This window comes from Melospiza georgiana, chromosome 1 (genome assembly GCF_028018845.1).
Source record: "Melospiza georgiana isolate bMelGeo1 chromosome 1, bMelGeo1.pri, whole genome shotgun sequence".
Classification (NCBI taxonomy): Eukaryota; Metazoa; Chordata; class Aves; order Passeriformes; family Passerellidae; genus Melospiza; species Melospiza georgiana.
In genome coordinates this window covers 107,173,007-107,186,506 of record NC_080430.1, presented here as the reverse complement: position 1 = coordinate 107,186,506, position 13,500 = coordinate 107,173,007, and the positions used below count along the sequence as shown (strand labels likewise).

Below are 13,500 nucleotides of genomic sequence, written 5' to 3'. Positions count from 1 at the left end.
TAGCTCACACCTTGCACAGCACATTTTAAAAATGCTGTTGTATAAACTTAAGGTGACTTTCATACTCAGGTTTTGAGGTCAGCTTCAATGCTGTGCACAATGAGGTTGAAACCTCCCTTTGTAAAGGAGTAGACGTTTATTCAAATTATCAGTATCTGCATTGTGCAGAAACCCATCCAGTTACCTGCCAGTACTTGGGCTTGAGATGAACTAGTGGTGCATTCACTCTCATGCTTTTCTGTCCTTCTGGGTTATATTATACGTGAATCTGGAGATCAGTGTAGACAGAGCTGCCAGTTTCTCTCCTTTTAATCCTCCTTAGTATCTTATATCTTACAGTTCCTTCTAAAACATTTGAAACTACAGGGGAGGGAGCAGCCACAGCTGTCACTGAGCTTATGCTTGTGGACAGTTCCAGCAAAGATCTTAGACTAGCAGCTCCCAGTGAAGAGCAGCAGGCAGTGAATTCCAGACTTGAACTTACTGGGACGGGCTTAGGTTAGAGGTGTTTGTTCTTCACTACCTTAGTGTATTTATGAGTACCAGACCTCTGTTTCTGCTGATTCATTTGGGCTCTTTATTTTACCAGTCCATTACATTGGGAGTGTAGGAAATAGCAGGAGCCATGGGACTCTGTTTTAGCCTACCAGCAGTTTGGTGTGAAGTAGCAGTGAGTCCTGCAGGCCTGTAGAACTAGAGAAGTTTTTGACAACATTGTCAATAAGTGATAGCTTTTACTTTGTGTCACACTCAGTGATACAGTAAATTTCCTAGTGACCTGCCAGTGGCAACTGAAATTTGTGAGTTTGTGTACAGATGGACCTGCAGAGTCATCACAAGCATTTTAGAGTGATCCAGGGACAATACAGTCACTGCAGCTGTAGCACTGCACAGCTGTGTGTAGTCTAGCTGCCTTCAGGGTGATTTGAATATCTCCTGATGTTAATTTGAAACCTTTCATTTACTCTGGCTTTTTATGTGCATGTGGGAGTATATTAGGATAAATTATTGCTTTTTAAAATGCAATTTCAACTGTTTTACCCTTTCTTTCCACAGTATGTGGTGGTGAGCAGTAAAAAGATACTGTTCTACAATGATGAAAAGGACAAGGACCAGTCTAATCCATCTATGGTACTAGATATAGAGTAAGTAAAGTCATTGTTGATTTTGGATACAAATTGACAAAAGAGTGTTGTGTGTGAAATAGCAGATAGCAAATCCAGAAGCTTGAAATAAAAATACCATAAATAATTTTTAATTTCCCATACTAGTTGGAAAATGTCTATCTGTATTTTAGTGTACCATTAACAGAACTTTGACAGTACTTGCTGTTTGTCCTATGATTGCTATAAGTTAGAGAAAAAGAGAAAGGATCATTGCTGTTCTAGTCCAAAGCATTTCTAATTTTTCCAGCTGTTTTCTGTTTGAAGTGGTAAAATATATTAATTGTGATTCCCTTACATTGGTTATACATGAGGAAAATGGTATCAAATATCACTGAAGCCCCTCACTGGTACATGACTGTGATGTTTGAACAGCTGATTGACATTATGGGATCTTACAGAATAGTAATTGAAAAAAGGTTTTAGAATTCATGAATAGATGTATCAAGGACTACAGTGGTCTGGAAGGACTCTCAAACTCAGGAAGTGCTTCAGCTGCCAATTGCTCATAACCAGGAAAAGAGTTATTTTTTCTTAGAACTGTTTCATACTCTGTTTTCATAAACATCTGCTACAGCCACTGTTGAAAACAGGATCTTGGGAGAGGTGGATTTAGAGTCTTGACTCACATGATGTTTGTTACAATTTAAATAGTTTTTCAACAGCTGGTGCCCCAGATTTCCTTTTGTGGTGTTTTGGCATAGATTGTTCATCAGTGTGATTTAGTAAAAAACTACTGGATAGTATTCTACTTAATATGGTTACTTTCATCCAGGTTTTCACAAATTTTTTCTAGCAATAATGTTAGACTTCCTAGTGTTTTGAGGTAGTATTTGAATGCCTTTATCTTAAGTAAATTTACCATGATGGATCTTGAATCCATTCTAAGATAACCCTCTTTCCATGCTGTGAATTATTTTGGTCTTATGTGGGTAGACAAAATCTGTATGGTTTATGAATTAGTTCCCAAAATCATATTGCAGTGTTGAAGTAGGTCGTGTTGCTTGCATAATTTCTGAGAACTTCAGAGCAGTTTGATAATTGTTCTGAACCATACATAACTTTTTAGCATTTTCTGATTCATGTTTCTTCTAATCTAGTAAGCTGTTTCATGTCCGGCCTGTAACTCAAGGAGATGTATATAGAGCTGAAACTGAAGAAATTCCTAAAATATTCCAGGTAAAAAGATATAGATTCTCCTGTCTATTTAACTCTCTTGAAAAAGTGGTGGTTTCTTTGAAGAGGATATGAAAGTACTTAGTGCTTCAACAGTAACACAGCAGTGTTCTTTTTCAGATTCTCTATGCTAATGAGGGGGAATGCAGGAAGGATCTGGAGGTAGAACCAGTACAGCCGGCAGAGAAGACAAATTTTCTAAATCACAAAGGCCATGAATTTATTCCCACGTTATACCACTTTCCAGCCAACTGTGAGGCCTGTGCCAAACCTCTCTGGCATGTCTTTAAACCCCCTGCTGCCCTAGAATGTCGAAGATGCCATGTGAAGTGCCACAGAGACCACTTGGATAAAAAGGAGGAATTAATTGCACCATGCAAAGGTATACTCATGGTTTTTTTCTATTCTGTATTCTCCATGTGGTTAAGCCAAACCTGCTGAACTACTGGAGGTGAATAAAAAGCACTTCAGTTTAAAATTAAACTTCAAACTGAAGTGATTTTAGATGTGGAAGTTGCTGTTAAAGCAATAGGCTGTTGCAGTGTTTATGAACAGGCAGCTGTGGCAGACCTCTGTAGGGAGGTCTGTGGTGTAGCTGGTGGAGCTCTGCTGAGGGCCCTGAGAGCACAAGGTTCCCTAGAGGTTTGTTCCCAAGTACTGGGCAGCTCCTTGGTGCCCTCACCATTTCCTCTGCACTTATACCTGACCCATACTAGGGACAATTGCAGTGGCTGTATCAGCAAGCTCTGCTGAGATGCTGAGACCTTGCAGAGTGGTTCTTCAGCCACCTCACAGACTGGAGGAAAAGTTTCTCCTCTGTGCTGCTGTGAAGTGGAGCATTCAGGGTATGTACTCTGGAACTTGGCCACAAGGCACTCACACAACTTCCCAGCTTATTAAAATTGTAATTAGTGTAAGTTTCTCATTTCTCCAATGCTCATGTTAGACTCAAGAATCTTAATGCAGAATGACAAATCGTGAAAAACATTATATTCATAATCCTCCCTACTGTTTGCTGTCTTCCAAAAATATATAAACAAATGCAATACAAGAATGTATATAGGTTCCATTGTTCCTTCCAGTGGCACAGTTGGTGTGTCATAACTCTTACTTTGAAAAGGAGCCTGGGTTTTCACTGAATCATCTTCCTCCTTTTTCCTTGTAGTGAGTTATGATGTAACTTCAGCAAGAGATATGCTCTTGTTGGCATCCTGTCAAGATGAACAGAAGAAGTGGGTGACACATTTAGTAAAGAAGATCCCTAAGACACCACCATCTACTTTTGTTCGTGCTTCTCCTAGAACTTTGTCTACAAGATCCTCAGCAAACCAGTCATTCCGAAAAGCTGTTAAAAATACTTCTGGAAAAACGAGGTGAGAAATAAGTTACAAAAACTACAGAACTTCTTGACTAAAAACCCCTCCGTTTATAAGTCCTACTTGTGAAATAATTCCATAGTTATGGCTGTTGAAGTGCTGATACTTAGCTCAAATTCCAAAGGAAGGAGCAGAATTTTCCTGTTATTATGGCAAATTTATCAGCTCTTCACATTTGGAAAGGTACCTCCCAATGCTTGGGAGGGAGCTGCTTTCATTTTTATTCCTGTGTGAAGGCAAGGCTCAGTGGATATGTCAGTAATGGCATTTAGCAGCAAGGGTGATCCACAGTCATCCCATCCATGGATTGACTCAGAGCTTGCCTACGCTAGAAGTCTTCTGCAAAAGGGGCTGAAATGAGAAATTTACAGATTCTGTCTGTTGTTAGGCCAATTCTTTTGTTGTGAGGCCAGTTAAGTATTAATTCTGTTCTTCCGGCCTGCTAACTCATTCCAAGTTATCTTCTGTCCCAGCAGTTGTTTTTGTAAACTATTTGTTACCCTATGCATAATGGACATTTTACATCCTGTCCATTAACCAGGACATGATGTAAAATACACTTTTTTAATGCTTAGGTTGCTGTAATCTGATTTTAACCTTTATTAGCTTCCTGATACAGTATATGTGTTGTTTTCTCCTCAAATAACTGAATGAATTGACAGTATGGAGTAGAAACTAGTGTCTCAGTAAGGAAAGAGTCTTCCCAGATTGGCAGGGCTACCAAACATTCCTGGCAATAAATGCAATGGAAGCAGACCTTTATTATATGTTATACCCCATGTCTCCTTACATTATTGTATAAGGAGACATGGGGTATATCATGAAACATCCTCCTTGAAGGGAACAGACGAGGAAAAAATATGAAAGACAAAAGGGGCATTGATTTTCTTGTTCCCAAGACTTCCATCCTAAAACATAAGTGATGATAGAATGGTTTGGGTGGGAAGGGACCTTAAGGATCATCTAGTTCCACCCACTCTGCCAGGGTGGATCAGGTTGCTCAGGGCCCCATCCAGCCAGGCCTTGAACACTCCCAGGGATTATAGTTTTGAGATCATAATATATTCAGTGAAGCCCTTCAAGATAATCCCATACTTCTTTATTTCACATTTAGATGTTTAGAGTTGTAGACTTTTTCTTCCAAAAACTCTTAAAATTGATTCTGAGTATGCTCTCCATTTATCCTTGAGAGGTCCTCTGGTAGCTGTAATAAACAGCTTTCATGCATGTTCTTATGTGAGAAAAATCAATTTTCTTAAATCAATTAATTGATTCTTTTTCACTCTCTCTTAATAGAAGTCCTGGTTTGGAGTTACCTTTAGCAAGGATAAGTGTGCAGCAAATCTGTTATAGAAGGAACAGATTGGGATATTTGAAAGTTTACAGTAACTGTTAAAGGAATGGGTATGTTTGGGGACATCAGTTACCCAGACTATTGCTGTTATTAATCCTGTTGGCATTGTCCTGTTGAGAGTGTTACAGAATCACAGAAATGCACAACTAGGGAGTGGAACTTCTTTAAAAAATGAGAAACACCATTATTAAAGCTCTGTTTTTAAGATCCTAGAGATACAATGAGTCTAATAGCTCTCCAGCACCAGAAGGAGGACAGCTGCACATTCCTGAGCTTTATCTTGTGTCAGTTCATACTTCACAGATTACCAGAGTGAGCTGATCTATTTTTCAGCAGAAAATTAATCCAGGAATGTTTTGCCTAAAGGAAAGCCAAAAAACCCAGAGCATGACAACAAATACAATCCAACCCTAACTCCACAAAAGAAAAGCTTGTGATTTTCTGTTGGGTTCAGAAGTTACAGAGGTTTGGGGCAGAGTCTCAAGAACAAAAGGAGGAAGGATGATGGTGATGGTCTTGCACAAGTGGATGTCAGGTCAGATCAGCTGTTCCAAATACTGCAGCCTTGCGTTTTTCCCAGCTGCCCTGGTGTACAACCTCTGCTCACACCTTTCTCCATCACCCAAGGAGATCTTCCAAGTTCTTAGGAAGAAATAAAGCTCTTAGGTTTTCAGAAGCTAATACCTGCATGATGTCTTACTTCTTTAGCTCTTGAATTTATCTGACAAGCTGTGACATGGATCAAACAGTTAACATTTACATGACTCTTCTAGACTGACCCCAAACCCATCAGTGAACTTGATGACATAACTGATATCTTCCTTCTTGATGATATCAAATACTGACAGAGCTTCTAGAACATGTAATTAATTACAAGAAACTCTGTTTTAATGCTGCATATTGTAGTCGCTGATTGTGGAGAAAGAGTCCTATTGAGCATAAGCCATTTAGAGAGGCACAGCACTTGAGCAGCAGGGGTGCTGGGTGTGTGTGTGCTCCTGCCTGTCGTGGTGCCTGGAGATGTCTGCAGGAGGCAGGTGGGGCCCTTGGAGGGGCTCCCTGGGTGTCTTTGTGACACTCTGTCCCCATGTGACAGCTGGCACTGGGTTGACTGGAGTGCAGTGGGGCCTGCATGGCACCTGCAGAGCAATGAGAGCTGACAATGAAAAGATTCAGAGTTCCACTGAGCAAAGAAGCATTAGAAGAAGGCCAGACTGGAACTCTTCATTCTGGCAGCTACACTGTGGACATTTTTGTGGTTTCCTCAGACAAATTTTTTGTGAGTTGTATCTGTGAACTAGACAAGTACTGCTCTGATGGACTGTGCCCAGCCTGTGCCCTGATACCACTTCATATTCTGTCCTGTGTGTTTAAAAAGAAGAGGTGATGGGTTTATTTTAGGAAAATTCCCTTCTAATGTACCATATTTAAATTTGGCTTATTAAATAAATTCACAGTGTGGTTTATATACTGAGCAGTTAAGTTGTAGCTCAGCACAGTAGCTGAGCTGATTTGACAGCCTGTTGCTACTTAAAGGGGGGGATTTTCCCTCTCTGTCTTCTTTTCCTTCTTTTCTGTCCTTGGATCCTAGATAAGTGTTCGAAATGATCCATTTTGGACCCTTCCATGAAAGTACACAAATCAGTTTCCTGACTGTCAAAAAAATGTAGACTAACTGTGCCAAGCTAGTGAGTAGATCAGTGCACTGAGAAGTGCAGGGATGGCCAAAGCTGAGGACAGGTAAGTTGGAGGATGCTCTGCTGGGGTCAGGGATAAAGCAGAGGAACACCAGGCTTTTTTCCTCTCAGGAGGCAGTCAGTTATTGGATCAGCCTCTATGGACTCATGCATCCTGCAGTTCTCCTCCTCCCTCACCGCTTTACTTAGGTGTGGGAATAAGAGAAGCAGCAATGATTTTTTATGGGACATACATATCTGGCTTTTACTGAGTATCTGAAAATTGTTCTCTTGTCAGACAGTATAGCAGAACTTGCCCTCGGTGATGGAGTCCTACCATGTAAGCAGGCATTAACTGTTTTGTTGAATGGATACAGACTTGAACACATGCTTGAAGACCTTTCAGTACATTTCATCCAGGGTCTGACCCACCTTTCTTTGCAGTCAGTAGGCAGTGCTTCCTTGACTTCATGGAGAGGTGTCTCAGACCCATTGAAAGGAGCTTTGCATATAAAAGTTCATCCTAAGTTCTATTCTGCATTTTAAGAACTTATCACTAATGACAATGAATCAGAACTTCATGATGAACTTGCTGGCATTTGCAGTACTGCTTCGAGATCAGAACCTACACTTTATAGCTTCCAGTCTGCTGATTTATTCACATTGTATTAGCACAGCTGAGATCTTTTGTTTTAATACAGTTGGACTTGGGCACTTGGTCAAGTTAATGCATGTTTGAAGAGGAAAACAACCAGCCAGCAAAATGTCTGTGCATCAGATGAGCTCTGCAACTGCATGTGCGTGCTCTTAGCCTAGAGAGCCTTTTCTTGTCCTGCAAGTGAAAGAGGGTCACCTTGCGTTTGCCATGAATACACTCATGATTGTTGACTCTTAATTGCTTACTTGTAAAGCTGCAGTAATACTATCATCTGTTTGATCTCTGTGTTTGCTTAATGTTGTTTGAAACTGAGAACAGTTTGTGGAAGATGATGTAGGTATGATTTTAGCATTGTACCTTGTCAGTTGAAAAAGAATTCTGTTAAAATCAAGTATTTTCTTCACTGAGGCTCTTGGCAAACACGCACTAGTGTTACAAAGCTAATTTTTATATTTGTTATTAATTGTCTGTTTTCTTTTTTGTTCCAGCTAACCACATGTACAGTGCTTAATGGAACCTCATGGGATGCAGTCAGAGAAACAGGGCTTTTTTTAACCACACAGAGCAGTGCAGACGGGCTGTTGTTCCTCTCAACATAACTATCACAGGCTTCAGGGTTAAGATTGCTATTACTGTCTCCTCCTTGCTTTGGCACAAAAGCACGCTGAGGGTGTTTAATTGCGGGTTTGCCTCAAGGTAGATTAGATTAATTATTACTATGTAATGCAAGTTAAAGCAAATAAAGCTTAGCTAGGTATATAAAAAGGTGCTGCCTTTTGGATTTTTTCAAAAAAGCCTGTCAGTCACAATGAAACGCAGCCAACTTTCTTCGTACCAGTGAAAGAAAAAGACTGTTAACCCTGTGAAGGGGATATTTATATCAAGATGAGCATATGAAACGGAGTAGAAGAGGAAGGTTTCTCAGTGAGAAGGACTGCAATTGCTTTCAAGACTCTTAAGTTGTGCTCTTGAAGACTGCAGAACTAGCTTAAAATGAAGCCTTATCACTTGAACTTCAGTGCCTTCACTGCAGAGTTCTTTACAGCCTTAATGCTAACCACCCACTATGGAATGGATTCAAAGTGTTAAATATTTTGCATTATGCTTTACAAAATACTGATGCAGCAGGTTTGTAAAGGGGGGAAAACAAGCAATTGCCTTTAATCTATGCATTTTTGCCAAGCCATACTGAATTATTTTATTGTTAGAGGCATTAGAAACTAACAATAAAAAGAACCACCGAGTTTGGAAGCATATTTTGGGGTACATCATTTCTTACTGTATAATGTATTGCCTTACAATTTTAAGTGATAACATACATTAAGTTAACAAACATTTAAGAATTATATGCACTGTTTGAACTGTAAATTATTCTTAGAACACTTTTACTTGGTTTTACATTGTTCTTTTAGTGCCTTAATTTGAGATAATTGTATTATTGCCATGTCAATAAATGTAGAAACCTAAAACTAAACAAAAGAAACCTCTAAAAAGCTATTGCATATCAGTAGTTTTTACTGAACTATAATTGGTTGAAGTATTGTAGATGCTAGATACATTTCTAAATTAAGTACAATCTTTGAGTGAGAATTCCTCTTACAAAGAAAGACTGATTCTTGTTAATAAGCCAAGAGATGAGTAGGCAATGCAGAAAAAAAAAAAAGACAAAAAAGCTCTGGGTGAAATTCAGGAATTTCAGTAAATGCTGTCAGACTCTTGCTTTGTAGCAGGAATACATTCATGGTATGGGCAGTATGGTTTTATTTTATTTTATTTCTTAACCAAATACCTCCTCAATAATTTATATGGCTTTGCAGTTGTGTATTAAATAAGAAGCACTGGAAAACTGATTCGTCCTTAGGACGATTTGCATGTTTCAAGTGGTATTGAAAGCCGCACTGATGGATATGTAATAATAAACATATCTGTTATTAATATGGTAATGACTCTGTGCTCATTTAATGAGAAATAAAGTAATTTATGGAAAGACCCATTTGAAAATGACTGGCATGGTGTTTTCTCCTGATTGCAGCTTATACAGATTTCTAAGCATTCAGACATTGCAACAGTTTCCAAGTACAAGGTGCATTTGCATCATAATGCCCAGGGCAGTCTGGAAGGTTTTGTTTTCTTCTTTTACTATGCCTCATGAATAAGTAAATACCATATTAAATGTTTTAATTTCCTTATTCTCATGGCCTGCTGTAGTAGCCTAATTTGTATTTATTATTCAACCACCACCCTTAGCTGGCCCTTGTGATTGCTTCATCCTTCATGATGCAGGTTTGGAGTTTCAGAAATTCCACTTATTTGTGGGAGGGAACACTGTTGAAAAGACAGGGCAGTTTTTGTTGGTGGGGGGTTTTGGGATTAGGCTTGTTTGGGCTTTTTTGGAACAGCCATGTACATCCCATGAAGCTAGCTGTCCATAAATCTCCCTGGGGAATCCACCAAGGCCTGCAGAACAATAGAGCAGTAAGGCCAAATTACATGTGAATCATTGTACGTCCTTTGAAGGTCACAGAGCGGGGAAGTACAGATAAATTGAAGGCATTGATGTAACTTCAGCAAGTTCCTCTGTGTTGAGCTCGCTGTATCTGAAATGTCAGCAATATCAAAGCTGTGGCTGGAGCTCACTGAAGACAGCCTTCCAGATCACCACTGACATTGACAGTGAGCTTGTCAAGCAATATGAGGGATAATTGGGACCTGCTTTAATCTCCTGTCACATACTGGGAAGGGAAAAATATAGTAAGATGATCAAACATATCTACTTAAATATGTATATTATAATAGGAATTTGGAGCAGTTGGAAAGGCCTGTGGTCTCTCCAGACTCAGATTAGGTTGTGGATTGCTTTTCTGCTTTCCTTTATGTGTAACTGGCTACCTCTGCAGGCTCAAACCTTTTGCTTGAGTAATTTATTAATAAATAGTAGTATCATGTAATTTCGTATTTCATGAATCTGAAAAATAGCATAAGCCCTGTTATGAATAGCTAGTGACTAGTGAGAAGAGGGATTGTGGAAAAATGGTTTTTGCTCTGCAGACTGGCACCTACTGTCGTTTCCAGAGTGTTTTAGAAATGCTGAAGTTCTGCAGGTTTTTTTTTTAATGCTGATTTTGTTTGAGAAAACAGCAGCAGACATAATGAAGTGTAAAATTACATTGACTTGTGTGTCTGGGATAAATTGCAACTAAAATGCTGTAATAATAAAGTCTAGACGTGCAAATTACAGTTTGTGTGTTCTGGTACACTGATGTTGGCACTTGTTTACTGTAAGCAAGGTGCCTATCTACAGGAATAGCTACACTTTGAATAAAAAAAGCAGCCAAATGCCTCTACTGTTAGGAAATGTAATGCTTACAATCTCAACTGAAAGTCATCAAGATAGCTGAAACATGTAAGCTGTGAAGAGCCAGCATAAATCACCATGACTGCCTTTATGCTGGTGAAGCTGTAATTTCACAAGATGCTTGACAAATCAAAAAGTTCAGATTCTTACATGATCTTTGTTGTTGTTGATTTGCCTTCACCTTTTAATTTTTTTATGACTGTATTAGGTTCACTGACATTAGCAGAATGCAAAAAATCTGATTCTCTCTTCAAGCCTCCCTATTCCTGCTGAAGGCAACAGGAAAGAAAATGGAAAGAGTAGCTAACTGTAGCTAAACAGCCTGGTAATAAAAAGATAGGGCCTCCTCCACAGGTGAGATTTTCCTACAGTAGCCACTGAGGCTGTAGCCAGAAGCAAACTGGGAATTATGCAGCAAGAGGAGGGGGGATGCAGCTGAGCTTCCCTCTGAGCTTGTGAACGCTGCTGGGATTTTTCTAATGTATTTTAAAAAATGCAGGTAGAGTTTTGTTCTTGTTCCTTCCCCTGGATGTACACTTGTGACTCAGAATGTAAAACGTTTGAAAACTGCTGAAATGGAAGATGTAACACAAAATGGAAGCGGGGAGGTTATTAGTACTCTAAACTCCTCCTGGATTGCTACATTTTCTTTGCTGAAGATACACAGAAGATACACTGGAGTGTGGCTGCCTCATCCCCTGAGGTGTTCAAGGCCAGGTTGGATGGGGCCCTGGGCAACAGGATCTAGTAAATGGCATCCCTGCCCGTGGTCCCTTCCAACCCAAACCATTCTGTGGTAGACAGGTTCCCAAGAAGATGATGCTCCCCACAGAAAACAAAATAGACGTTAATTCACCTGCCAATACGTTGAACGAGGGTAACTCATCTTGACCTTCAGAGAAACAAGAAATGTAAATGCAGTATTTCAAGTCCTGGGTGTCTGTTATTTGAAGTGAATCTGTTCTGTCCCAGGCACCACACAAGTGCCTAAAGCACCTGTGAGCCCTTGGCCCCTTGTCAAGGGGTTTGGTTTCCTTCCCCACACCTCCTGCTGGATGGCAGCACCTGAGGATTCACCTACCACTTGTGCTCCTTGGAACTGAGCCACGGGAGCTCCCCCAGCATAAAAAAACTTTTCTAAACAGATTTGGACTTGCTCTGAGCCATCCTCCAGCACCCATAAATCCTGCCAGGCCTGTTGGCCAACGTGCACTACAGACACAGCCCCAGCTTTTGGATCCAAGCTGGCCTGTATCCAAGCAGCTCAGGATGGGAAGGAGTCCTGCTCAGATGGCCCTGTCACAGGCCACAGGGACACAGCAGGGCAAGCACTTCTGGTGTCCCCCACCCAAGGTTGCCCTGGGACCTGCCTTTAAAAGATGCATTTAATAATGTTCAACCAATCTTTTACCATTTGACTGTCATCAGGTTCATATTTATACATCAGGCTGCACTCTTTGTCTCCTGATCTCAGCACTCCTGATGTGAGTTTGTGTAAGATTCAGGAAAACCAGTGTCTATCGATCCCCTCCTTTAGGAAAAAGGCACACGGCTGTTACTGCAGGAAGGGGCCTACACGGTCTCAGAGGAAAAAAGATGGAGACAGTGGTTCTTCACCTTGCAGAGGTCAGGATGGTTTTTCCTGCTGATACAAATCCCCGTTTCTTCTCCTTCAGCACAGCACCCTCTAGTGCCTTTCCCAAATTTTGGAAATGCATGGTCTGTGACTGCCTGAGTCCTGATCAGCTAAGGGTTTCCCTAAAGGGAAGGATTCAGTGCAGCTTCAGACCCCAGAGCATTCCACTTCCATTGAGCTGGCACGAGTAAACGCGACTCTGTGTATGTCACTTTTGGTACAAAGAGCAAAACATCCGACTGGAGTTATCCCACATGTAAATTCACAGGCAGGCAGCTGGGATCTGCTCTCTCTTGAATAGATGGTCTGCAGGATCTCACCCTAGAATTGGACCAAAGCTTTTCTAGAAAGCTTCTTTCAGCAGGTCCAAGTAACATAAGATTCACCACTTTTGCTGGTCAATTTTAACAATTAAATCACTTTTTAGTAATGGTAAACTCCATCTTTATTCAAGATCCAGCATAATCCAGCAAAATCTCAGCATAACACCCTTTGAAGCTTCTCTGTGAAATGTAATCCTTGCTTCCCCAAACCTCCATGTCCCATCTAGGAGCCTACACTGAACAATAAAATCAACTTTTGCTCTTCTTCTCCATGACAAACTGAAAAGACAGAAATTTCTAAGTCTTTAAAGTTAAGGCTTACGTTCAAACCCTGGATTACTTTTATGGCCATTTTATATTTCATTCTTCTACTGTTTCAAACTGAAAACGACATTTGGGGGACAGCAAGGAAAAGATCCTTCTTGTTGAGGATATCAACTCTGGCAAAAGTATGGCCAGAAGTGCACGTGCCAACAACCAGGCAGGGGTATAAGCTGTGGCAGCTCTGCAAAGCTGCACCTGTAAGCAGCAGAGGAGTGTTGGGAGCTAGGAGGGGTCCAAGGAAGGGATGCTTCTCTCTTGTCTCATTCTTTCCCTTGCATCTTAAAGCACTGGTTTGGTTTCTTTAAGCACATCTGAATATCAAGAGTTTTTGTAGAAGCAGTTGAGATTTGAGTCTCCATGTCTACTGGTTTTAATGTTTACAACTTGGGGTTTATCACACTGAAGGCTCCTGGCTGTTGCCATCATGCCCATCCTTCAGTGCTTATCTATCACTTGAGC

The 13,500-nt window shown here is 40.5% G+C and overlaps 1 protein-coding gene across 3 annotated transcripts in view; it reads left to right on the top strand.

Moving 5' to 3' along the window:
• Positions 1-9,392, top strand: part of ROCK1 (Rho associated coiled-coil containing protein kinase 1) — an 84,103-nt gene extending 74,711 nt beyond the window's left edge. The window contains exons 29-34 of one of the 3 annotated variants that reach the window (XM_058022302.1): positions 1,057-1,145; positions 2,264-2,342; positions 2,460-2,721; positions 3,505-3,712; positions 7,044-7,085; positions 7,892-9,392. In XM_058022302.1, coding sequence (XP_057878285.1) covers positions 1,057-1,145; positions 2,264-2,342; positions 2,460-2,721; positions 3,505-3,712; positions 7,044-7,071 — 666 coding nt within the window. In that variant the 3' untranslated portion in view covers positions 7,072-7,085; positions 7,892-9,392. Of the gene's footprint in view, positions 1-1,056; positions 1,146-2,263; positions 2,343-2,459; positions 2,722-3,504; positions 3,713-7,043; positions 7,086-7,891 lie in introns of those variants that run through there. The other 2 variants (XM_058022310.1, XR_009114356.1) reach the window with 2 other exon arrangements.
• Positions 9,393-13,500: the final 4,108 nt, after the last annotated feature.